General features: G+C 47.8%; 7 protein-coding genes and 1 non-coding gene across 8 annotated transcripts; 3 read left to right on the plus strand and 5 right to left on the minus strand.

The window, feature by feature from the left end:
• Nucleotides 1-452: 452 nt before the first annotated feature.
• C8R40DRAFT_1057703 (uncharacterized protein) lies at nucleotides 453-905 on the minus strand (the record flags this gene model as incomplete). The annotated part of the gene is made up of 1 exon (XM_046225165.1): nucleotides 453-905. A coding segment is annotated over one exon (453 nt), but the record flags the coding sequence as incomplete, so codon positions are not given.
• A 1,418-nt stretch (nucleotides 906-2,323) lies between these two features.
• Nucleotides 2,324-4,046, minus strand: C8R40DRAFT_1176026 (protein kinase subdomain-containing protein PKL/CAK/Fmp29; the record flags this gene model as incomplete). Its single annotated transcript, XM_046232442.1, has 3 exons — nucleotides 2,324-3,270; nucleotides 3,322-3,935; nucleotides 3,988-4,046. The coding sequence occupies 3 exons, from the start codon at nucleotides 4,044-4,046 to the stop codon at nucleotides 2,324-2,326; spliced, it is 1,620 nt and encodes a 539-aa protein (XP_046081206.1).
• A 732-nt stretch (nucleotides 4,047-4,778) lies between these two features.
• On the plus strand, nucleotides 4,779-8,250 carry C8R40DRAFT_666865 (uncharacterized protein). The gene is made up of 5 exons (XM_046235821.1): nucleotides 4,779-5,571; nucleotides 5,627-5,749; nucleotides 5,813-6,883; nucleotides 6,942-7,097; nucleotides 7,181-8,250. The coding sequence occupies exons 1-5, from the start codon at nucleotides 5,127-5,129 to the stop codon at nucleotides 7,795-7,797; spliced, it is 2,412 nt and encodes an 803-aa protein (XP_046081207.1). The 5' UTR covers nucleotides 4,779-5,126; the 3' UTR covers nucleotides 7,798-8,250.
• Nucleotides 7,763-9,991, minus strand: C8R40DRAFT_667129 (uncharacterized protein). The gene is made up of 2 exons (XM_046235823.1): nucleotides 8,736-9,991; nucleotides 7,763-8,686 (listed from the first exon to the last, which is right to left on the minus strand). Exons 1-2 carry the CDS (start codon nucleotides 9,952-9,954, stop codon nucleotides 8,256-8,258), a joined length of 1,650 nt encoding a protein of 549 aa, XP_046081208.1. The 5' UTR covers nucleotides 9,955-9,991; the 3' UTR covers nucleotides 7,763-8,255.
• Nucleotides 9,992-10,785: 794 nt separating this feature from the next.
• On the plus strand, nucleotides 10,786-12,059 carry C8R40DRAFT_666955 (uncharacterized protein). Its single transcript, XM_046235822.1, has 3 exons — nucleotides 10,786-10,832; nucleotides 10,907-11,117; nucleotides 11,172-12,059. The coding sequence occupies exons 2-3, from the start codon at nucleotides 11,012-11,014 to the stop codon at nucleotides 11,750-11,752; spliced, it is 687 nt and encodes a 228-aa protein (XP_046081209.1). The 5' UTR covers nucleotides 10,786-10,832; nucleotides 10,907-11,011; the 3' UTR covers nucleotides 11,753-12,059.
• A 9,478-nt stretch (nucleotides 12,060-21,537) lies between these two features.
• On the minus strand, nucleotides 21,538-22,384 carry C8R40DRAFT_1128059 (uncharacterized protein). The gene is made up of 3 exons (XM_046229076.1): nucleotides 22,268-22,384; nucleotides 22,117-22,209; nucleotides 21,538-22,061 (listed from the first exon to the last, which is right to left on the minus strand). The coding sequence occupies exons 2-3, from the start codon at nucleotides 22,192-22,194 to the stop codon at nucleotides 21,597-21,599; spliced, it is 543 nt and encodes a 180-aa protein (XP_046081210.1). The 5' UTR covers nucleotides 22,195-22,209; nucleotides 22,268-22,384; the 3' UTR covers nucleotides 21,538-21,596.
• Nucleotides 22,385-23,201: 817 nt separating this feature from the next.
• On the plus strand, nucleotides 23,202-23,745 carry C8R40DRAFT_1268265 (uncharacterized protein; the record flags this gene model as incomplete). Its single annotated transcript, XM_046233992.1, has 3 exons — nucleotides 23,202-23,451; nucleotides 23,496-23,506; nucleotides 23,533-23,745. 3 exons carry the CDS (start codon nucleotides 23,202-23,204, stop codon nucleotides 23,743-23,745), a joined length of 474 nt encoding a protein of 157 aa, XP_046081211.1.
• An 86-nt stretch (nucleotides 23,746-23,831) lies between these two features.
• C8R40DRAFT_t253 lies at nucleotides 23,832-23,931 on the minus strand. Its single transcript has one exon. It is a non-coding gene; the product is annotated as a tRNA-Gly (tRNA).
• Between the last annotated feature and the right edge of the window lie 176 nt (nucleotides 23,932-24,107).

The following is a 24,107-nucleotide window of genomic DNA, read 5'->3' on the forward strand; positions in this document are numbered from 1 at the left end:
AAAGAGCTATATCTATCGTCTGCGACAGTGAATTTACGCATCTGCAATTCCTTTAACACGGGCATTCTGGAGAGAAGTGCAGTGAAATAAGAACTGTGCATCTGCTCGACCTCTGGTCCGAGGTTTCGTATTTTTCCTCGATGAAAATCTTCATCCCGTATCTGTAATGATCTGAGGATGGGGAAACGAGGAGGGGAAAGCCTGTAAAACGCAGAGAAATCCACGGACGATAGTGACAGAAATAGTTCACCGAATCTATCGCTGAATTGCATCAAACTGTTGATCGCCATCTCCATGTTTTCGTCTGGGCAACATGGAATACTGGGTGTAGTATCGAGGGTGATCGTCGTGCTCCCATGAAAGGAGATGGATAGCGGGAGTGAGCCAGAACGTTTCAACCATGTAGTGAAACCGTTTATCCGTCGAGAACAGGTAGCACCGCTTAAATGCGGAGGAAGGTACACGTGTAACGAGTTCCACAGCCCAGGAGTGTTTATTGCCGTACGCCTCCAAGCTCGACAGATTGTGGTAAAAATAAGTGGCGCCTGAGATGGATTTCTGACAGCATATGGAAGATCATTTGGAAGACACCATTTAAATATCTCGGAGAGTGTTTCCGAAGGTAGTCGTCGTACTGGAGACATCAAAGCCTTGTGAGCCTCGATATACTTTTCAATTAGCTGTTGTTCATGTATCAGACCGTTCAGGATGGTCTGAACACGACGAATTTCGGTGGTCAGTCTATGGTGTTCGTTATAAGGAAAAACGAGCAGGGATTCGAGCTGATTGAGTTCGGATAGAGTGGGTACATGGTTTGTTCCGATCAGAGAAGCAAAAGGTGAACGGGATGTGTGCCAGAGCTCGAACTGTGAGTCGTAAATCCTGGAACATGATAGATCCAACATTGGTTAAATGAGGTGTATGAGGAGGACTGAAACGTTGAAGCAACGGCGAGGTACCTTGTTATTTATTATACGCGCCGGTAAGCTGAGGGGTCAAGAAAGAAGAGTTGGGTGCTTGCCGGACCGGATTCTGGTGAACGCAAAATTTGTACCCTGGTCCAACATTTCTCCATTTTCCTATTTCTCAATACATCATGGAGGACAGTGTCCAGGATATCAGTGATTCATCAACTCTTCGGACGTGTTTCGAAGATGCCAACAAATTGCGTACAGCCAGCTTTCAAATTGTCCTGCTCGTTCTCAAAATTCGGCCGTGTTTTGGTCAGTACCCGTGAATTAATAAGCCCAAAGTATGTCTGTGTACATGTTTGAGCCCATACAACTTCTCAGGGGTTCACCAAGGAACAGCGTTAATCCCAATAAGCTAGATCTGCCACGTTAATCTAGAGAAACGATCTTTCATTTGGACAAATAGAGGAAAACCAGAGGACAACTCAATCTATTGAGATAGTGGCAGTTTAGACTCATGTCGTACGCTCGACATTCTTCACAATCTAATTCACTTCCTTGTATCCATCGACCACTCACACAGCTTCAAGCATCCCCGATGTACTACGGCCCAAGGCCTAAATAGTGTCATCGCTCACGTCCTTGCCTTGACTTCTCTTTTGCTCAATTGGTCCCAGGAGCTGATACCGCTGCGAAGTTGAAACCGTCAACAGGTACGACATTTGCTCCATCCAACGGTTACGGTTCATGAAGTGACAGATAGATGGGGTAGCCAGTCAAACAGCCTCTGATTCGCGTCTTCAACTTCCGTCTCTTCTGAGCCCCCCTCCTCTTTATCGCTCATACGCCGTCTTCCTCGGTTGTATCCCGATCCCTGAATACACCACGCTTACTGGCGTTCACTGCTCGGAATGATGAGGTAAAGGTGCTCTCGATGTAGAGAAGATTGTCCGGCGTATCTGTATACGAAGGACTTGGGAATGTAGGTGAAGGAGTCAGAAATACGGGGAGAAGGAGAAGAATATTGAGATTTTGAGATCAATTTGAATGGGTAGTACACTGTGCAGAAAACCTACAAGTGGATAACTTTCCTTGCTATAGAGTTCGATTCCATATATCTCAAGAAATTTCCATCCCGCTGCGGGTCATTCACTCCCTCGATGGGTATGTCTCTGTGGGCTGCCTTGTTGATTTCCCTTTACTACACTAGCATACGTGGCAAATTTACAGAACCATTGGGATATCTGATGGACGGCAAAGGCTCGAAATAATGCTCATCCTCGGTAGTTTCTGTGAACAGTTTTAGTCACTGGGTTCATAGTAGACCGACCTAAGACTCAGCTGAGGATCAACAGGCAAATTGATATATATAGCACTACAATCAAGCGTGAATGATGCCAAAATATACAATATTAGAAGTAATCCTTTTCGTCCATATCGTCCAGGAACCAATGCGCCTCAGTCCTAGCGCGGTCTTCCTCCGGGATCCTTGCAAGGACTTTTTGCTTTACCAACTCGCCGAGGGCCACGGCCATCTCGTATTGTTCGTTGGTCACCCAAGTCTCGGGTCCCAAACCAATCATGGCTTGACACTCCTCGAAGGCCTCATCGACTGCTTGCAGCTTTTCACTCAGCTCCTTTGTCTGGCGTAGATCCTCAGGATCGAATACAACTGGACACGGCACGGCTTCCCCTTGCCCCACAAGCCTCGCCCATACCTCAGTTGCCTTTATTAACGCAGTCTTCAAAGTGTGAGTTTCACCCTCCCAAGGAGCACCGGCCCCATCAAAAAGGCGGCAGAGGAACATGGATATGGGGTCAATGATCAGATCGAGATGACGCCTGTTGTACTCTTTGGTGTTCTTGACGTAGTGGAGGTGGAAGAGACGGCTATGGTAAAGTGACCTCTCGCGGTTCTGCTCTGATTCGTTCAATTTGTTCAAGTTCACCGGTAGGGAAGGTGGTATGAGAGCCTCAGAGATTGGGTCATTGTAGTTCTGGAAGCGATCTGGTATACCAGCGAGGAGAAATGGGGGTAGGATCGAGGCGTGTTGCCAGTCCAACAGGCTCACGACTTTTAATTGGTTAGATTCTGGTGACCTCGACACGATGATGTTACTCGGCTGGAGATCAGGATGGCGAATACAGAAATGATGAAGAGCAGGATCTTTTGGGATGAGCAAGGGTGCCATGAGAAGGTAGCGTTCGAGATTCTTGATGTGGTCTGACGGTAACTGCTCTTTGTACTCGTAATATTCCCGTCTTTCTCGCTGGAATGGGAGTATTGGTTGACCAAACTGTCTTAGATATGCAATTTCCTTGCGTGCTACTGCTTCAAGTGCTGCTTCGGCGCTTTCGTCTACGAGACTCTATTAGTTCAACAAAAAGAAATATGCAGATAGTGGCGTACAGGGTCCCCTGTCCACATCCAACTGTGACCTCCGTCCGTACCACATACGCACCCTGGCATCTACACCGACGCAGAAGCGTTCGTCGTTGAGCAAAATTCCCTTCCTCCCTGTCATCTTCTCCAGATCCTCAGTATAATAAAGGCTTCCACCAGCTGGAAAATGGATCGACATCATGCGAGACTCGACTTGAACAAGTTGACGCAAGACCGAGTTGATTTCTCCTTCCTCCAGGTCCAACCACACATCGCTAAAATTGGTACCTCTGATAAACTCCATAAAGATATATTCCGTCTTCGCAGCGTTGTCCGACGAAGGAGAGTAGTCATAAACCTCGGGAATAGGTAGCCCCGAGGAACGTAAGAAACGCATTGTGGCTACTTCACTAGCAATAGCATAGAACTTGGGGACTGTGACGGTGTACGGGACGCGGGCTACCATCTCGAAGCCATCATGCATGGTGATAAGGAAAGTCCGGTTAAAGCCGCCCTCAGCGAGCTTCACAAATGCTTGGATATCACGAGAAGTCCGGCCAACAGACTGCGCCGCAAGTCGACAGAGCTCCTCGACGTCAAACTCACGTCTGCGCTCTGCAACCCGAAGATCGTTGTTGACACTGAAAGTCCGGAATTATGGATTAGACATATACGCCAGAGAACAACATGTACAAGACTTGCAGCCAACGTCCTGATGAATAGTTGAAGAGATCATTAGGAGTGTCTGACATGCTTGAGAATCCACGATGTGGCAGCTGCTGCCAGCATGTCCGAGTCAAGTTGAGGGAAATTGAGGAGGAACGAGATGCTGGACGCAGCGAGCAGAGAGGACGGCACAGAGGCAGATTTAAGAAGAGCCTCGCACGCCCGATGGAGTATTTAGTGCATGCATATACGTGCAGAGTCATCGTAACCTCGAGGAAAGAAAGGATGTAGTCAGTCTACGGCGTTTGCATATGAGAAGGAACGAGCAGGAATTTGGGCTGAGGCGAAGTTGGAGGATTGCCGGGCCGGATTCGGTGAGCCCCGTGATTATACACTTCATCTTCGCAATACTCAGAAAACATTGGCTGGTCAGTGTCTTCAGTAATCTATCGATTCTTCGGATGTGTTTTGACCGAAGATAAAAACAATCGCATACCGCCAGCTTTCAAATTGTACTATTTGTCCTCAAGATTTGGGCGTGTTTCAGTCAATGACCGTGTATTCATAGCTTTTACTGGACCGGGTATGTGTTTCTCAGTTAATCATCAACGGCCTGGATTCTAATGTAGATATGTCAGGTAAATCTTGAGGCCTTGAGGAGTGCTAGTAATATTCCATTTGGACGAAAGTTTCAAAGAGGAAAACTGGAAGCTCATATTTGGCGTCGTCGTGGCAAGTCGAATTCTGGTTAATAAGATGATCGATCGTATGTTCGTTCTTACTTATTCTTTAACATCACTATGGTATTCAGCCGTCCACTCGTTGATAACAGCAATGATTATCACACCAGAAGCACCTCTCCTTACACCCAACTTCCTACTCGCTCTAAACGTTCTACTGTGTCCGACTCTAGGCAGTCAAGGAACTTAGAATCCAGTCCAACCAAATTCCTCCATCCCGCTAGCCATAGCGGAGAGCACGCCAGGAATCGATCTACATCTCTACCAGAATCTGCACATCAGAAGGTACCTGTCCCGCTCAGTGCCAATTGTACGCCGAGGCCCAGTTCTTTCTGTACACCGTCGCGATTGCCTCGCCCAAGCGTCGCTCTGACACCAAAAAGCCGGCATCGGCCGTCTGCCTCGCTCGATACTTTCGAAGCTCCAATGACGCCGTCGACCTTGAAGAAACCAAACAAATACGTTGGGCCCATGGGTCCTGGTTCAAATCATCGTCCTCGACAGTCATTAGGACCGGCTCCAGCGCCTACATCTCTAGTTACGAAGAAGCCACATCCACAGCCATTACTTCGTCTAGATCTGCCGCCTATACCCCCGATACCATCTTCAACATCCCTACCAGTAATCCCAATAACCGTCCCGGAACCTCGCAAATTCTCTAAACGCGATCCGAAGCAAATTCTGAGCGATTTCAAATCTTTGATTGGTGCTGAAGAATGTGGGAAGGTACGAGAGTATCTACCTTTGGACGTGATGTCAGCGATACATGAGCGAGAGCTTATGGAGGGAGCAGCGAGGTTTAGACGAGCAAAGTCTATCAAGGGACATTCAAGTGGAAGAATTGCTGTTGACAATCTTTCAGAGCCAACAAGTTGCGTCGTTTTTTTCTAATAGTGATTGAATTTCTTAACGAGATGTGATTTTAGGTGTATTTGGGTTCCCTCTACGTCAAATAGCACTGTACGCTTCTACAAAAGCTGTTTTGGGTGGGTTCGAGCACAATCTCCCCATTGTTGTGTTTGCTTGTGTTGAAGAGCTATATCGTAATGGTACGTATCGTTGCCGTCTGTCCATAATAAACTTTCAATGCTAACGTGCTCGTTCTCGTCTAGGAATATCCACGCCATCAAATCCAACTCCAACCTCGCCTTCCTCAAACAAATTCGTTCGACGAACCCTTTCCTCTTCTCCGCCAAACGCTGCAGAACACATCCAACCACGTGTTCAAACACTGCTCTCCATATTCGACTCACCCGTACATAAATTCGGGCTGAACGCATCGCTCAAAGACGAAGCCTCCAATGACATTTATGCTCTGCTCACTCTATTCCTGTCTCGACTCCCGGAACCCGTTCTTGCTCCTACGGACGTCCTTCCAGGGCTGAGGAACGCATTGTGGGTGTGGTGTGTTAAACCCCAAGGCGTAGTAGGAGGAGGACTAGCCGCCAAAACAACAACCCGGATCCGAATCGCACAGATGCTTCTGGGTCTGCTCCCGACGGCGAATTTATCGTTGTTTGTGTATTTGATGGCGTTCTCGTGTCAGGTGTTGGAAGTTCATATGAAGAAGAGACGAAGGGCATCAGCGGCGAGTGACTCATTGGCTTGTGCAGTTGAAGGAGGGGTTTCGGCGCTGGAAGCGCAGTTGTTGGCGTTTGAGAGGGAGCTGGAAGGGAAGAATGAGAGGGAGAACGAGAAGAGGAGATTGGGGATGGCTTGGGGTGTTTGGTTGTTTGGGAAGGATGACCAAGAGGATGATGGTCGCTCGACTTTAATGATGGTTTGGTTCGTTACCCACTGGGGAGATATCATTCGAGGATTCTTCGAACGTGGAATCTCAGTCGATAGCGACCTCGCCCTCGACGACGTATTTGTATCTCACGGATCCCCGAACCTTGTCAACTTGCCGACTACTTGTCCTGATTCAAATACCGAAAGTAGAGGACCCGGAGGAAGATACGAGATAACAGGAGCAGCTTGTACTACACACAGAGATTCTTCCAGACGACTTCATTATTTGAATGCACAACGCCCGGCGGAAGAGTCTCTCTTTGCTTCGTCCATGTCGCTTAACCGGTTGAGACTCGATCCTACTGCCGTTTCGCCGGACACTACACCCAAATTTTCTGGTCCGTCTTCGCCTCTCAAGATTGGTTTAGTGAGAGGGCTATCGTATGGAAGACGTAAGGTTGTCTCTTCGTAATTGAGTGAATTCGAAACTAATTGAGTATATTTTTGTAGCGAGTACACAAACCCTTGTACCTCCCGAAGCTGAGCAGGAAGGGAGCATACATAGCCGGTATAGCTGTCGATCTTCCAACACAAGACATGAACGTGAATTTGAGGCAATACATATGGAGAGAGAAGCTTCTCCGAGTCAGAGCTCTGTGTCCGCACGTAAGTCAAACGTCGTTAACATAGTCTATTCTGTCTTTTTAAGTGTCTTTCATGCTCTAATCTTCTTTTTTTGCTGGAACCAGTTGATGAACGATTATTGGACCTCCGTTTTTCTGGTGGCGACGAGTCCCCTACTGCTCGTACATCTTCCTCGGACACATCCCGATCCCTGAATACACCACCTTCGGTCGCTCAAATAATAACAAACTCGGACACTGAAAGCAAGTATCCAGAGCTTGTTATATCTGAATTATCAGACGCAGGTTCAGACCCCTTCCCTGGAACTCTTCGGGTAGTCAATGGCTGTGACACCGATTCGATCTTTTCACGTTCGACTTCCGCTTCAGGGAGCGAGTATTCCTCAAGGCCGTCTCCAGCGGAAGATAAATCCGCAAATTCGGATTCGAGGGAAAGACCGACGCTGAGACTAGCGTTTTCTTCGTCTGGGTCAAGTTCTGAATCGGCGCCGGTATCGGATAAGGATGTCAATGTGATTTCCGAAATTCATCTAGGACACGCGGCGTTTGATGATAGAGGTGGCGGAGGCATTGGTTCTGATTTTGAGAAAGCTTGGAAGAAGACAACGTGCTCTCTATGTGCAGATGATTGTCCGGTGCATCTGTACGCGAAGGAGTTGGAGATGCAGGTGGATGAATTGAAGATGCGAATGAAGGAGTTGGACAAGGGAGAAGGAAAATGAGATCCTGCGATCCGAGTGCGGGTGGGAGTGAAGTTCGGATTGCACGGCCCTCACCAGGAGAGCTACTGTGGATTAGCCTTTCTTCTAGCTGTATTTTGCGCTAGCTTGGGGTTTCCTTTCTTTGTTCTTCTTTCGAAGGAATCAAAATCAATCGGTTTTGCGAACAACACATAAATCATCGTTTGAATATTCACACCATGTTCAAGTTGGAACATGTACAAAGACCCGTGACCCACCCAAGCTGAGCAGACCTGAGCTCTCGTCGGCCAAGCTATTCACACATTTCAGAAATGTATTTACATTCAGTCGAATGTTACTTTGGTAAACTACATCCTCAGTAGGGACACAAGTGCAATATCAAGGAAATGAATCTTGTTTCGTGGCTCGGAGAAGTCCTACATATAAAGGTTGCAAAAGTTGATGTCACTTGTCTCGTCTTCTCTCGAATCCCCTTCGCATTATAGGTTGGAAGGCCGATACCACCAGTCATCTGTTTCTCCAAAGTTCAAACTTCCTGTCCGAAACGTTATTGGCAAGGAATCCGAGAGGATATTCACAGGTAAATCCATCGTGATTTGGTCCACCCTTGGTGTTCTCATTGGCTGGTGCAGTTCGAATGACGTAGGCAGAATTAGCGTCTGTAATAGCTCATCCACCGAGGCTGCAATTAAGTACTGCTTTACATGATCTGGGTGATGTTCGTGGCAAAATGCCAAGTGTAGTTTGACTGTGCGCGCAGCTGTAATGGGTTCATCCAATTCGGAAGCACCATCATTTAGCAGAGATAGGATCATGTTTCGGAGGATATCCTCATCTACGATCGAGTGTATCATGAACTGGAGACATGTCAAATTAGGGAGGAGATGAAATTGCAAGTCCAGATGGCGGGCTATCGGAAAATGAATTCTATGAAAGCAAAGACAAAAGAGGAAACGCACTCGACTTATCCAAATCAAGAGTGAGGTGTGTCAATGTCCGACACAATCTAGACAGGAAGAACATATAATCGAAGTTCTCTGGCATCGAAGACAGAGTCAAATATTTCATAGCAGAGAGTACTCCGCTATTCAGGAATGCATCCTCTATCAGAAGAGTGGATTCTGAGTCAAACCCTCGAACAGAAAAACGATCAAGAGATAGAGATTGACCGTCTGAGTTGTTACTCCTTGTACTGGCCAAATTTGGATACACATGCGGAACCTCCCGGCCTGAAGGGTAGCGCGGTCGGTCTAGTGAGACAAGGGCCTCTGGATCTTCTGGCTGGGAAAGATCGAATAAAGCCTCAGGTACTGGAAAAGTATTCATTCGCTGCATCAATCCCCCAAGACAAACAGACTTGAGTTTTGGCACGTTGACCATAAGGAGATCCAACAGTGCATCTGAAATCTGGGTAGTGGTTAATTGGAAGCCGGGATACTCATCGATCGAAATTTGGTCCAGGGTGTTCTCGTTAGCTTTGAGAAGCATGGCTAGCTGATATCCTGGCCACTCGTCAAGATCCACATGAACGGGAAAATCGTCTCCTTCCAAAGCAACAGATGGTGGTATCCAACTAAATACACTCCACTGGATATGAATAAACCGCAAGCTTCTAAATGATAGTGCATGGAGCCCTGCTCGATGACCCCAAGGTAGATCAACAGCATTCCAGCGAGCTTTCTGTCTTTCATGAAACTCATCATCAATAGATAGGCCCCGCATTAGAATGGACTCTTCGGCAGATTTGTGGCCTCCGAATCCAAGCCATCGATGAAAGTATTCCTCAGGAGATATCCGTCGTTCTCCGCCTATTCGAATGAAGGATTGTAGACGTAGACCCCGAACGAGATGAAGGGTATCTCGAATGGAAGACATAAAGACTTTTTGCGGTTGTAGATTCCCAAATAATGGAGAGTGAAGTAGTCGCCGTTCTGTGAAAGATAGGGGATGATAGGAACGTCCACTACGTATGGCAGAGGCTTTGCGGTCTAGGTAATCGTAGTATTCGCTGATCTCCTGAGGGTCTCGAGGTGCAAGCGTAATGCAGCGAAAGATGTAGTATCGAGTTCTAGGGAGCCAGGACTTGCTAACCAGCGATAGATTTTTGAGATCTTCTGTAGAACGAAAGGATTCGTCGATGAAACGGTCGATTAGTTCCTGTGGTAGATCAGGCATCATGGTGTCCAAAGGACAAATCAAGAGGCGAGTGAGATTCAGATCGCGGAAACGATTCTCACGACCCCCCACCCCAATTGAATGGAAAGGCCCGTCCTCATCGTCCCTTCTGAATTTAAATCTCTTAATTCGGAGTCTCCAGCTTCGGCCATTGACAATATGTATTGAGCAAAGTTTCTAGTCTGTACACTGAACATCATATTTGCTTCCAACCCTCCTGTCTTGCCTTCCAGCAGTGTGTGCAAAGATTTTTATGTATTTATTCTCTTTCCTTTCTGTATAGCTTCCTCAAGAAGGAGCAAGAAGGAGTGTGATGATGTCACGCATCACGTCACTTTTTTCTTTCCTCTCCCGACCCCATACACGCAAAGGAAATCTAGTGGAAGTCTGCAAAGGATTATGAAGGAGCTGGGCGGGCTGAAGTCTAGAGAGCGTATAATGACCTTTGCTCAATATTATCCTCAATATCGTAGGGCCATGTATATAGGTTCTGAATGACTCGATCACTGAAGATGCATGAGGATCTGAATATGTACAGTGCATGATCTGGGACGAGCGGAAGCAATAAATTCGAATCAAGCACGGCAGCGATTGGCTGCGACCCGGAAGTTGATATTGATCAACCATGGCGATGCAGGGTCATGATTGCTGAATACAATAGTTTCCTCTTCATTTCGTACTACATACTTAGAAGCCCCCGCCAGTCGTCCTTCAATTTCACTCACCAAACTCTCCACCGGCATCCCCACTAGTTCGCTCTACTCGACAGAATCTCACAGAGGTGTCTAATCCTCTGGCTGGTCTAGTTTCTTAATACATCGGAATTGGGGGTAAATTTCGTGTTTCTTGCTGGTCAAAAAACCCATCTACCCCGCTCGTAGGTGTGTATTTTATACATCCTTGTGATTGTCTAGTTCGTTCATCTAACGTTCAATGTTCTCTGTTCTCTCGTCAGATCGAATATTCCCCTGAAGTTCATTCCATCCATCTATCCACAGTTTCTTTACGGTTCATCTATATTTCGATCCTCTTTCCGCCGCTACAATATCAGGACATAATCATGCTATCTTGGATTCAAATCCGTTTACTCCCTCTCATTTTTCTGCTATCGACGCTCCTTGTGGCAGCAACCACGGCTTCTCCATTATCCCACAGAGCACATTCATGTAAGGACTTCCCAAGATTATGCTACTCTTTTAATGCTCACTACTCCACCATAGATGAACTCGTCGACGTCCGCCTTGTACGGCTCTGGGTAAACATCACCGTCACGAATCCCCATACGAGAATCGGCAACATCGAATACCAACTCCGCAACCCGAAAACCCATACCGAAGTCGAATTATCCCTAACCAACATCCAACCCGATAAAGAAATCTGGATTTTAACCATCGACACGCGGGGGTACTCCACCACGTTCGAAAACGGGGTGTGGATGAAGGAGTTATTCGAGTCGTTTACCAACGTGAGACCCAATTCTGGGATTCTACTAGGCCAACTCAAAGCCGAACCGGCAGGTCTGCAACAAGCAAAGACGAGGTTATACGCTGCGTTGGATAAGGTGCCGACGGAAGAAATTGATATTCTGTATATCTATGTCCTGCTAGCACGGATCGCAACACAGGCAAGGGGGGCAGGGTTTACATTTGGGAATGAGGATCCTGAGACGATGAAGAAGCTTTATTTACCATATATGAAGGCGATGATGGAAGGCAAGGGGAGTGGTGCATTGAGGTTGATTACGGGTGTAAATGAGGAGAACAAGTATAGACAGGGTTTGGCGCGTTTGTTCAATGTGTGATATAGGGTTTTTCTTCTTAAGCTCCAATAAGTACTCTCGTGTGTTCTGCGGCGCTCGATGGATGAATTATGTATATACATATGTATCAGATACAGAGAGTTGAAAGCTCTTGCAAATGAATAACTAGAAGAATCCCACGTCTTTCAGTAAACCAGACTTCGCTGTTTGTAGCTCGTTTCACCCGCCTTATGTTCACTTTACTATGTTTAACACGCCTCTAACACAACACAATGTTGTCCATTACATACTCATGAAGAGATAAGGGATGGATTAATAGCAAGGGAAAATGCATGGCATGCGATTAGGGTGATACAAGCTTGGTTACACAACTTGAATACTACCAATTCCTATCAAAACCAGTATTGGTGAGCGTTGAAGAACATGAAGAAACAAAGTTTACCATATTGAGTGTTTGTGTTTTGCGATCAATATTACCGTTATCCTAATTCTTATTCTCTTTGAGTTCAATACCCTCAGTCAGAATACTTTACGACGTCTTGATGTATTATTGGGTATATTTAGTAGGTGGATGTCACGATGCTTTCCCTTTCATCTTTGGCTCTTCTCCACTCCTCCTTGGTCTATCCCAATCAACATTCAAAGACATTATCGAAAGCTCCCTTGTAAATGGGAATACACGGACTGACCATATTTAGTATGTACTACGAATTCCGAGAAGAAGAAAATTTGAAAATCATCCGACAACAAAAGGTAAGATACTCCCAGTTCAGTTTCGACGCACGTCATGTGCTTTTCAGTGACTTTCAGAGTGACAATCCTTGAGCACTTTTTATCTCAACACCCAGCCCCAATACAGTCTATTGAGAACACGGGCCCTGTTGAGTACCCTCGTAGGTAGACCTACCCAGAAAATCTAAGTCTTATATCCATAATTGAGAAAGCCTATAGCTTTATGGTGTGCGAAATCACAAAATTCACCATTTTTGATGAATCTCAACATTCTTGAAAAAACTCAAAAGTCAAGAACAACAGCACTTGAGGACTTTGTATTGTATTTTGTAGTAAGAGATGTGCATAGATGCCTGTAGAGCAAAATACTCATCATTTCAGCACAGTTTTGTGGCTTGTCCTGTCAAGTCCATGCCTCGGGCCTCCATTCCGCCGCTCGGTATTCCGAAGTTCTACCTTTTATTGTAATCTCTTCCTTATTGTTCTTTCTCGCTACACATACCCTTTCACTCTAGTCCCTCCTTATTGTCTTTTACCTTACCCTGCAGGACTACACGTATAACTCCTAGTAGTTAGTCTGGCGCTCCGCCCCGTTGCGCCGCTCCGTGGATATAAATACTGCTTGTACGCTACTGTAGTTCCTCAGTTTAATTATCAACTTAGATCTCCCTTCTCAACTTAACTCTTCTCTAAGTCTTCAGGCTCAACGCCTCGAAGTACGTTCTCCTCGACCTTAGGACTTTGACGTTCTCTGGTCCGCTCCTCGTCATCGGCGATACCGCCGCTCCGACCTGGCTGCTACTTAGCTCCTCTCTCTCTACTCTCGCTCTCCGGGGACTAACGGCGTAACGGCGGTGTTGTTAATAACTTCACTACTGTCCCATTCGTCTTCCACACTTAGACACCCTGTGGCCTTGGCACGGTTACACGGTGTACATGATCTTAACAGTATAATTAAACTCAATCCGTAACGTCGTACTGACATATCATTTTTTATGCCTCCGAAAACTCGAGCTCAATCCAGAGCTAATTCCGAAGAAAACACTTTCTTCACCACAGCTCAATCATTTGCCCCATTCTCCGACTCTATCTCTGCCATCGGTCAACCACGTCGCCGTAATCGCGGTTTCGGTCCAGCCACAGTTCCTACTACGTCAACTCTTCCTGAAGCCATGGAAGAAGATCAGCAATTTGAGTACAGCACTTTGTACACCGGTGACGGACAACCTGTCCAAGTCTTGACCCCTCGCCGTGGACAACCCCCCGTGGTCGCTCCGGCTCGGGGCCGGTCAACTGCTCGAATTGATTCTCCAATTCTCCAAGCCATAGCCCGCCGTACGGGAAAACAACCCCAACGTCGAGCTGCTTCTGAATCTCCTCGTGACCCACCTCCTCATTTCGATTTGGATACTGGTGATCACGATGATCAAGACCCTCCTGTCGACCCCGACGATCCGGGTGCCGACAACAACAATGACGATCTGGATGACGACTCCGGCGGTTTACCGCGTGGTGAGCCTGGTGACCCCAGTGGGCCTGGCGGTCCCGGCGGTCCCGGCGGACCTGGTGGTCCTGGTGGACCTGGTGGACCTCGTTCCCCAATCTCTCCTGACATCCCCAACGAGCAACGAGCTATGTTGGAACTCCTCTCGGGGTTCAAGGGTTCCATTGAGACCCTTGGTACCGTCCTCGCCGCTCTCGGCCGTCCCTCTGACAGCTCTGAATCCAAGAGCAAGGTCAAGGAGCCAGAGGTCTTCGACGGTTCGGATCCCCGAAAACTCAAGACGTTCTTCGTCAATCTCGCCCTGGTCTTCAATGACCGTCCCAAGTACTTCACCGACCAACGGAAGGTGAACTACACCCTTTCCTATCTCAGTGGGTCAGCCAAAGAATGGTTTGTCCCTGATATCCTCGACCCGGATCTCGACTCGCTGCCGGCCTGGACATCCTCCTTCAAAGCCCTTGTAAAGGACCTTCAGGATAATTTCGGCGTTTACGACGCCCAAGGCGAGGCCGAAGATTCTCTCGGTAATCTGAAGATGAAGGAAACCGAGAACATCCGGAAATACAACATCCGGTTCAACACCCTGGCTGCTAGTACCAACTGGGATTCTGCTGCCCTGAAATGGGCTTATGGATGAGGCTTAGCTGAGCGCATCAAGGACGAAATGGCGCGTTTGCCCGAGCCGGCGACGCTCGCCGATTACCGTCAAGAGGTTCTTCGCATTGACAATCGTTATTGGAAACGCGAGGAAACTAGGAAGCGCGAGGCTGGTAAGCCTTTTGTTGCTCGGAACCCGAAGAAGGGTTCCTCGGACTTTAAGACTGGTTCTACTAACCAGCAAAACAACTCTCAGCCATCTGGATCTTCGGCGCCGCTCACGCCGAAGCCTAAACCCTTCTCTGGTGGTAAGCCTAATAACAATGGTAAGCCCCAGAACTCTTCGAATTCCGGCCAATCCGGCGGTCAACGCCCCGCGTTCAACCATCTTGGTGCAGATGGGAAAGTCCTTCCCTCCGAGAAGGAAAGAAGGATGAAGAACAACCTTTGTCTCTTCTGCGGTGGTAAGCATCAGATTGCTGACTGCAACAAGTGAAAGGCCCGAGAATCGAAGGGCCGTGCTGCTGAGGTTGAAGAAACCCCCGAAGCAACTGTTGAGGTTGTTGAAGAGGAATCGGAAAACTAGTCCGCAGCTCTTGTTCCCCGGTACGAAACGGGAGCTGCGTTGATCAGGTTCGTACCTCACCTGGGGAGTTATATCTCAACGCGTCCGCTCTTTCTTCTATTGAACGATCTCTTGTAATATCATTGACTACTGAATTTCCTTTATCCGATTCGGCCGCGCCGGCCGAACCCATCTCTGCTCTTCTTAAATTTCCTACTCTTGTTGATTCTGGTTCTACTGACTCTTTCATCGATACTCGTTACGTTTCTCAGAACTCTATTCCTACGACCAAAATTTCTCCTGTTAATCTTCGTCTCTTTGATGGTTCATTATCTTCTAAACCCATTACCGATATGGCGAATATCGCCGTTCGGTTCCCTTCCGGCGAGCTGCTTCTATTACCCTTTTATGTTACACATTTAGATTCATCCTGTAAAGCAGTATTAGGTTACAGTTTCTTATCCCGCTACAATCCGTTGATTGACTGGGCATCTCGAAACATTACGTTCCGTAACACTTCACATTTTGATTCTCCACAGACGTCTGTGCCTTCTGCTATCAACACTGTTGTTGCAAAGGTCGCTGTTCCGCTACCGGAACCTTCGCCGTCGGTTTCACCGACAATTCTGGAGACCCCTCCTGGGGACTCACCTCGCTCTCGCTCTCGCTCCCGCTCTCGGCCTTCACGGGCCAAGCCCCTTTCGTCCAAATTCCCTTTTGAACCCATCTACTCTTACCCTACGGTCTCTCAATTCGCTGCTCAGCTGGAAACTCCCGAGGTAGACATTGCACTTGTCAGTGCTGCAGTCTTCAATAGGGCTTGCAAGGACGCCGGTATGGAACCCATTCTTCTTCGCGCTATCCACTCAGAGGTCGCGGCCCGCGCCGCCGACCGCTCTTCCACCGCTCCTACTGTCCCTCCACTTCATCCTTCTATTCCAGAAGAGTACGCAGAGTTTGCAGACGTCTTCGACGAGATTGCTGCAGATTCACTTCCTGAACATAGACCTTACGACCTGAAGATTGACTTGGAAGAAGGCGCTTCGCCGCCTCTCGGCCGTATTTACCCTTTGTCTGAAAAGGAGCTAGTTGCCCTTAAAGACTTTATTGACAAACAGCTGGCTACTGGTGCCATCACCCCATCATCCTCTCCTCACGGCGCCCCGGTCCTTTTTGTTCCGAAGAAAGACGGCAAACTTCGCCTTTGCGTCGATTTCCGTGGACTCAATCGTATCACCAAAAAGGATCGTTACCCACTCCCACTCATATCAGATCTTCTCGACGCTCCGAAAAGAGCTAAAATATACACCAAATTGGATCTCGCTCACGCTTATCATCTAGTCAGAATCGCTGAAGGTGACGAATGGAAAACCACCTTTCGGACCCGCTACGGCTCTTACGAATGGAAGGTCATGCCGTTCGGCCTTACGAACGCCCCTGCGGCTTTCCAGCGGTTTGTTAATGACATCTTCTCTGACATGCTCGATGTCTGTGTTATTGTCTATCTTGACGATATTCTAATCTACTCTGATACGCCAGAAGAACACCGAGAACACGTCAAGGAGGTTCTTCGGCGGTTACGGAAACATCGGCTTTACGCCAACCCCGACAAGTGCGAATTCAATATGGATACTGTTGAGTATTTGGGTTATATTCTTTCTCCCGACGGATTGACTATGTCCAAGGAGAAAGTTCAGACCGTTCTAGAGTGGCCGGTTCCGAGGAAGGTTAAGGACATCCAGTCCTTCCTGGGTTTTGCAAACTTCTATCGTCGTTTTATTTATAATTATAGTGATATCGTTGTGCCGATGACTCGGCTTACCCGAAAAGGCGCGTCCTGGATCTGGGACAGCAGCTGTCAAGAGGCCTTCGAAAATCTCAAGACTGCTTTTACTTCTGCGCCGATACTGGCCCATTGGGAGCCGAATCGTCCACTTATTGTGGAAACTGACGCTTCCGATTACGCCATTGCGGCTATTCTTTCCATCCAATATGCTGACGGTGAAATTCATCCTCTAGCCTTCCTTTCCAGAACGTTTCATGCGGCGGAACTCAACTACGATACCCACGACAAAGAGCTACTGGCCATCTTCGAGGCCTTTAGAGCTTGGCGTCATTATCTGGAAGGTTCGGGGGATCCGGTGGACGTCGTCACCGATCACAAGAATCTTGAGTATTTCTCTACTACCAAGGTTCTTACACGCCGACAGGTCCGATGGTCAGAATTTTTACATCAATTTAATATGGTCATTCGCTTCCGACCGGGGAAACTCGGCGAGAAACCTGATTCGATAACTAGACGCTGGGACGTCTACCCTAAAGAGGGGGATATCGGCTACGCCCAAGTGAACCCTCACAACTTCCGTCCTATCTTTACTAACGAACAACTCACTGCGTCTCTTCGAGCTACCTTCTTGGAAGGCCCGGTTTTACGAGCCTCGATTATCATGGATATCGAAGCCCTACACCAGGCAATCATCCTCGCCCTTCCCGCCGACCCGAGCTCCGTTGTTGGTTTGGAACTTGCAAAAGATCCTTCCAATGAACGTTGGAGCTTAGGTAGTGACAAGCTACTACGCCTTGACGACCGTATTTATGTTCCTAATCACGGCGATCTACGCCTTCAAGTCCTCCGTTACTTCCATGATCATCCACTCTCCGGCCATTTCGGCCAGAACCGCACTCTAGAAGCTGTACGTCGTCAATACACCTGGCCCAAGGTCAGAGACTTCGTACGTGACTACGTTACCTCTTGCACTATCTGTGGGCGCAACAAACCTCGCCGTCATCGGCCTTACGGGTTGTTGAAGCCTTTGCCGGTTCCGGTCCGACCATGGGATTCCATCTCCATGGACTTCATTGAGCAACTGCCAATGTCGAATGGCTTTACCGCTATTCTCGTCATTGTGGATCGATCTTCCAAACAAGCTATATTTATTCCAACTCACGACACCATTACTTCCGAACAACTAGCTGAGCTTTTTGTTATTCATGTCTTCTCTAAACATGGTGTTCCTAATCATGTCACTTCTGATCGTGGTTCTGAATTTGTTTCGGCGTTTTTCCGGGCTCTCGGTAAAGCACTCTCCATGGAACTTCACTATACCTCTGGATACCATCCGGAAGCCGATGGGCAGACCGAGCGCGTCAATCAGACTCTCGAGCAGTACATCAGGATCTATTGCTCCTACCAACAGGATGACTGGTCGCCGCTACTCCCGATCGCCGAATTCGCCTATAACAACGCTCCCAATGCTTCCACTGGTATTACTCCATTCTTCGCTAACAAAGGATACCACCCAAACATCACCGTTCGGCCCGAGGTCAATATGAAGTCTGATCTTGCTAGAGACTTCGTCGTCAACCTTGATGAACTCCACGCTTTCCTTCGAGAGGAAATCCTTTTAGCTCAGTCTCGTTACAAGGAACAAGCTGACAGGAAAAGAATCTCGCACCCGGAGTTCCCGATCGGCTCCGAAGTCTTTGTTCTTGCTAAGCACATTCGTTCTACTTGTCCTACTGAAAAATTCTCAGAAAAATATCTTGGTCCTTTCAAGGTCATCAGTCGACCTGGTACTTTGTCTTATGAACTCAAGCTCCCGGATTATCTTCGCCGTATTCACCCGGTTTTCCACGTCTCACAGCTGGAGCCGGTTACGCCGAATCCATTCCCGAATCGAACTCAATCTCCTCCACCTCCAATCGAAGTTGATGGTGAAGAGGAGTACAACGTTGCCGAAATCCTGGACTCCAAGTTGGACAGAAGGTATAAACGTTGTCCTCTACGTTACTATATCCGGTGGGCCGGTTACGAAGGTACCGACGATGAGTTCTCTTGGGTTGCTGCTGATGAATTACATGCTGACGAACTTGTACCGGCTTTCCACGCCCGATACCCTCACAAGCCTGGACCTTGATCACACAAAAAACATTTATTCCTTTCCTCCGTTTTTCGCCATGCTCCGCCGAAGTTTACTTCGTGTGTTTAGAGGGTAAACACGATGATAGCAAATTGAGTGTTTACCTCTCCTTCTTAAATTGCTTACTTGTTTCTTAGTTACTATTTTACTTATTCTTCAATCACACTTAAGCTACTTATACTTCAAAACTAATTACTTTTTACGCCGCTTCGCGGCCCATTCGCTTCCCGATTCAAAATCGCGTTAATATTTTCGTATACACAAAAGCAAAAAGAAAATAATCAAAGGAAGACAGGAGGCCACAAGAAAACTACAAGAGATACAAGAAGGGCCGAGAGGCCGATGTCCGATGTCCGTATATCCTACTCCTCCCTCTCCTTCCCTTTCTCCGACCGGGCCTTCTTCGGCGCCGGTTCTATCCCTTCCTCCTCCTCTACTTCCTCCTCTCCTTCTCCATCTTCTGTTCCTACTATTCTATCCTCTTCCTCCTCCTCGCTATCCACTACCCTTCTCCTCTTCTTCGGCAGCCGCGACGGTCCTGGTTCCGGCATCTCCGGTGGCGAATCCCTTCTCCTTGCGGCGTCCCTCATCAACCACTCGAGCTTCTTGATGATGTGGCGGTCGTAGGTGTTGGACTTGATTTGACCCTCGCGGAGAACCCGGTTATCAGCCAATAATTGAGCCACCTGGCTCTCCAGGACGGCCAACCGTTCGCCGGTCGGGTGGGAAGCGACCTCCTTCTTCACCGTGGGGGGCCGGTTGGAGTGCGAGCAACGCACTTTTGCATCATGGCAGGGCTTACAGGTGGTGCTGCTCCGCTTGCCGGCCTGCTGAAGGCAAGGGATCCTCTTACTCCTGCAACGTTCGCAAGGAGTTCTGTCGTCTTCGTCGTCGTCGTCATCATCCCCGTCGTCGCCGTCATCGGGGTCCCCGCCAACAGGCTACAAACAAGAATGTTAGTAAAAAGTTAATTGCGAGGCTCCACGCCACTCACCTGGGCCTTGGCCTTTCCTTTTCCCTTGTCCTTACGGATTTCCACCACGGGCCGTCGTGGGGAAATCGAACTTCCTCCTGGCGAAGACCCCCGCCGACTGCGAGCGGCGGCCGCCTCCGCCATCACCCTCCGGCGCTCCTCCAACTCTCGGGCGGCAGCTTCCTTCTTCCTCTGCGCCTCTTCTGCCGCCTTCTTGGCCGCTTCTTCTTCGGCTTTCCTTCTGGCCGCCGCCGCCGCCTTCCTGGCTTTCATCCTGCGGACTGTTTCTTCGGCCTGTCGGATGGCTTCGTCGTCGTCTTCTTCCAAGGCCTCGTCGTCGTCGTTAACCGGATCGGCGGGAGGCGGGTTTAAAAGGCGCGACCTTGAAGGGCCGGCCGCAGTGGAGGAAGGAGTGGTGATTGTCTGAGTACGGCTGTGTGACATTGTTGACTTAGGAAAGTAGGGAAAAGTTAGGGCCACATCGGCAAAACCTGGCCCTTTTTATAGGGACAAAATGGCGCACGGACCAGCGAAAATTTTTCGTCGAATTGTACATGGCCTACGGTGCACCGAAAATTTTCTTGGATGACTAACAACAATCCCCGGCACCAACGGCGTTTGAAAATTTTTCTGCTGACTGATGGGCCAAATTCCCGAGGCTGACGGCCTTTAAAATTTTTCCTTGGTGACAAATCAACTCCCGGTATTAATGGCTTTCGAGGGCTCAAGCCTAAGAGGGGGATACTGTCAAGTCCATGCCTCGGGCCTCCATTCCGCCGCTCGGTATTCCGAAGTTCTACCTTTTATTGTAATCTCTTCCTTATTGTTCTTTCTCGCTACACATACCCTTTCACTCTAGTCCCTCCTTATTGTCTTTTACCTTACCCTGCAGGACTACACGTATAACTCCTAGTAGTTAGTCTGGCGCTCCGCCCCGTTGCGCCGCTCCGTGGATATAAATACTGCTTGTACGCTACTGTAGTTCCTCAGTTTAATTATCAACTTAGATCTCCCTTCTCAACTTAACTCTTCTCTAAGTCTTCAGGCTCAACGCCTCGAAGTACGTTCTCCTCGACCTTAGGACTTTGACGTTCTCTGGTCCGCTCCTCGTCATCGGCGATACCGCCGCTCCGACCTGGCTGCTACTTAGCTCCTCTCTCTCTACTCTCGCTCTCCGGGGACTAACGGCGTAACGGCGGTGTTGTTAATAACTTCACTACTGTCCCATTCGTCTTCCGCACTTAGACACCCTGTGGCCTTGGCACGGTTACACGGTGTACATGATCTTAACATGTCCATGGTATGCATCTTGTTTCTTGTTGAAGTTATTCCACTCTCAGAATGGATGGATCACCCAGGTTATTCATAATAAAACATTGCTCATTCAAGCATGATTTACAGCTGGGGATGATGAGAAAAGTGCAGTCAATGTACAAAAATATGAACCAAGGACCATTAAGGACTTGGCGCTTAGTTTAGACACTCTTGCCAGAATGCTATCTCATCTCTGAATTCTTCACTATAAAATCTCAGAAAATCTGATATTGTCTTTAAGCAGTAGGTTAACAGTGCCCGTGTTTTAATTTTTGCATAACTCAAATGAAAACTACTCGAAAGACCAATTCGTTGCACCTTGAGATTTTTGGCGGGGTCACAGCTGTGACCAGCACGTGATATGCGTCGAAACTGAACTGGGAGTATCTTACTAATATCTTGTCAGTGGCAGGATGCTCCCAGTGTGGTCTATCCTCTACGATTCTTAGTGACCCCCTGTGGTGTTTTTCATCAAAGACCAACGTTCCAAGGCATGGACATGTTAGGCGGGAGACATCTATGGTCAATGGGATTTTGATTTTGATGAAATCGCGACTACCAACAAACTCTGCACTGTCTGGGATCCGTTCAGGCAATCCAAAATCTTGCAATAGAGCATTGATCAGATTCTCTAGTTCATGCTGTGAATCATCGTTTTTGGCCTTTGCGACATTATCGAAGGACCAATGGATCGTGGGCTTGCCACCGGATACCAGTGATCCATTGGTGATATTAGAAGTTGAAATCTTCATTGATCCCCAAATCAATCTCAACGGCCTTGAAAAACTGCCAACCACTTACATTATCAGCTGTGTTGGCTACAGGAATAGCATTTGTAACACAGGCGGCAAGACCCAGGGTTAGGAACTTCAAGTGCATAATGCAGTGAGGCGTCTGAAAGTGAGCGTGAGGTTGAGGAGGGTATGTGGTCGAGCGGTGATGATCAACTCACAGCAAGCAAGCAAATGACAATGTGAAGATCAGGGACGCAAAGGTGATCAAAATCTTTGTTGGCCAGCAACAAAGACGAGTTTTTTTTTTTTTGAGATATGTGGGGCAGAAACCAGTCGTACGTTAGGCAAGCGTTACTCCAACGCTTTTATCCAGATAATGATACGGGAATCCCCGGTGTCAGAGCTTTCTGGATCAATCAGGCATTGACATAGTATCCGATGCATCAGTGAGGGGATCTTGAACATGTGCATCTACTGATGTCGCACTGAATGGATGTTATGGAAGGAGTAGTCCCATTGGGTTGAAAGGGTCAGTGAGCTTTATGTATGATCTTTTCTCTCAGTATAGCTATGAGCTACACGTCCTAGGATCACCTCCTCGCGGAATCTGTCTTCCAAGTTCCGGACGTTCGAGTTCAAAATCATCGAGCCCACCACATACTTCTTTTGTATTGACCAGTTTGTACAAACATCTCCATTGATTGAATCAGCCACCTGCGGGAAGCCCTCAGACAAATTAATTCCAACCTGTCCAAAGCTATTTTGCCAGCCACAATGAGACCCTCCCAGACCCTTCCCCACCTGTTCTTCAAGTTGGGGAATGAAACTGTGGGTTACATTTGTGTTGTTCAGATACTACACTTGGTGTATACACTAACATCCAAACAATCTTTATCATGATAGATCTTTGACAATCATACGGCACTAACTCACTCTAAACGAGTAACACAAGGTTCATCCTGGTTCATCATGTTCTCTTCTGATTGATTGAGTTTTTTTTCATTTGATACCAATCACAACAGGAGAGGGACCAGCCACTCTCATCTTCATCATCCGGGGAGAGACTTGGAACATACGTGGCTTTTCTCCTCCCGTTCACATAGAGCAACAAAACACCAGGTTTAACGAAGAGTCCCAATCGTACTTACAGAAATGTACTATCCTAGACCGCTGGACTCTAACAACCAAATTCCGAGTGATGCCAAATCATGCGCACAACATAAAGGCTTCAAACGGGAATTGGATGCGATTCACGGAGGCTTACACAAGTCTCCAAAGCAAGACGCCATCGGGTATGAAATCTATGGTTCCGCAGCTCGAAGAAGCTTCCTATGTACTATGTGTGAAGAGCCAACTGTTGCAATGGTCTCTGGCTTGATTAACGATTATGCGGTACTACATAGTATGTTACTTGTACACACAGTTGTCAATTGATCCTCTCTGCAGTGAATGATATGGTATGTTGAAGAACTACTGAAAACAGGCGGCGAGATGGGAAGGGAAGGTAATGGGAAGAAGGGACAGGGATAGGGGATGGTTGGAGGAAGATGGAGGTGATAACAAGGAAAAGTCGGGATTGAGAGGAAGAATGATAGGGGATCCAGGGGAAGACAATGTATGTGGGGGGAGCAAAGGCGGGGGAGAATTGAAGAGAGACGCGATGGGGATCTTGAGGGGGCGGATGATGACGATGTGATTCTTGTACTTGGGCTTGGTAAGGATTTTGGAGGTGAGGAAGAGAGCAATCAAAAACATAAACGAAATTTATCGCTGCAGTTTTTATGCATTAAGGGGGAATCGAACCCCCGGCGGGTCGAGAACTCATGGCAGAATCATTAGCCCATCATGGCAACGACCCAGGTTACCACTACCCCATTAATGCGTAGCAATCTGGTCTCAAAGAGTATCATTAATAGGTTCATAAAATTCCAAGTACCTTGGTAATGAAGGCATGCAGATCGCATAAACGAGCTTTTCTCCCTATACTCGCAAGCTGAATGCTTCTTTGCACGTACCAGGATCTCCGCCCTGAGCTTGACCTGCTTTTGAACTGGGTAA

The sequence above is a fragment of the Lentinula edodes genome, assembly GCF_021015755.1.
Source record: "Lentinula edodes strain Le(Bin) 0899 ss11 chromosome Unknown C8R40scaffold_48, whole genome shotgun sequence".
NCBI classification, from domain to species: Eukaryota; Fungi; Basidiomycota; class Agaricomycetes; order Agaricales; family Omphalotaceae; genus Lentinula; species Lentinula edodes.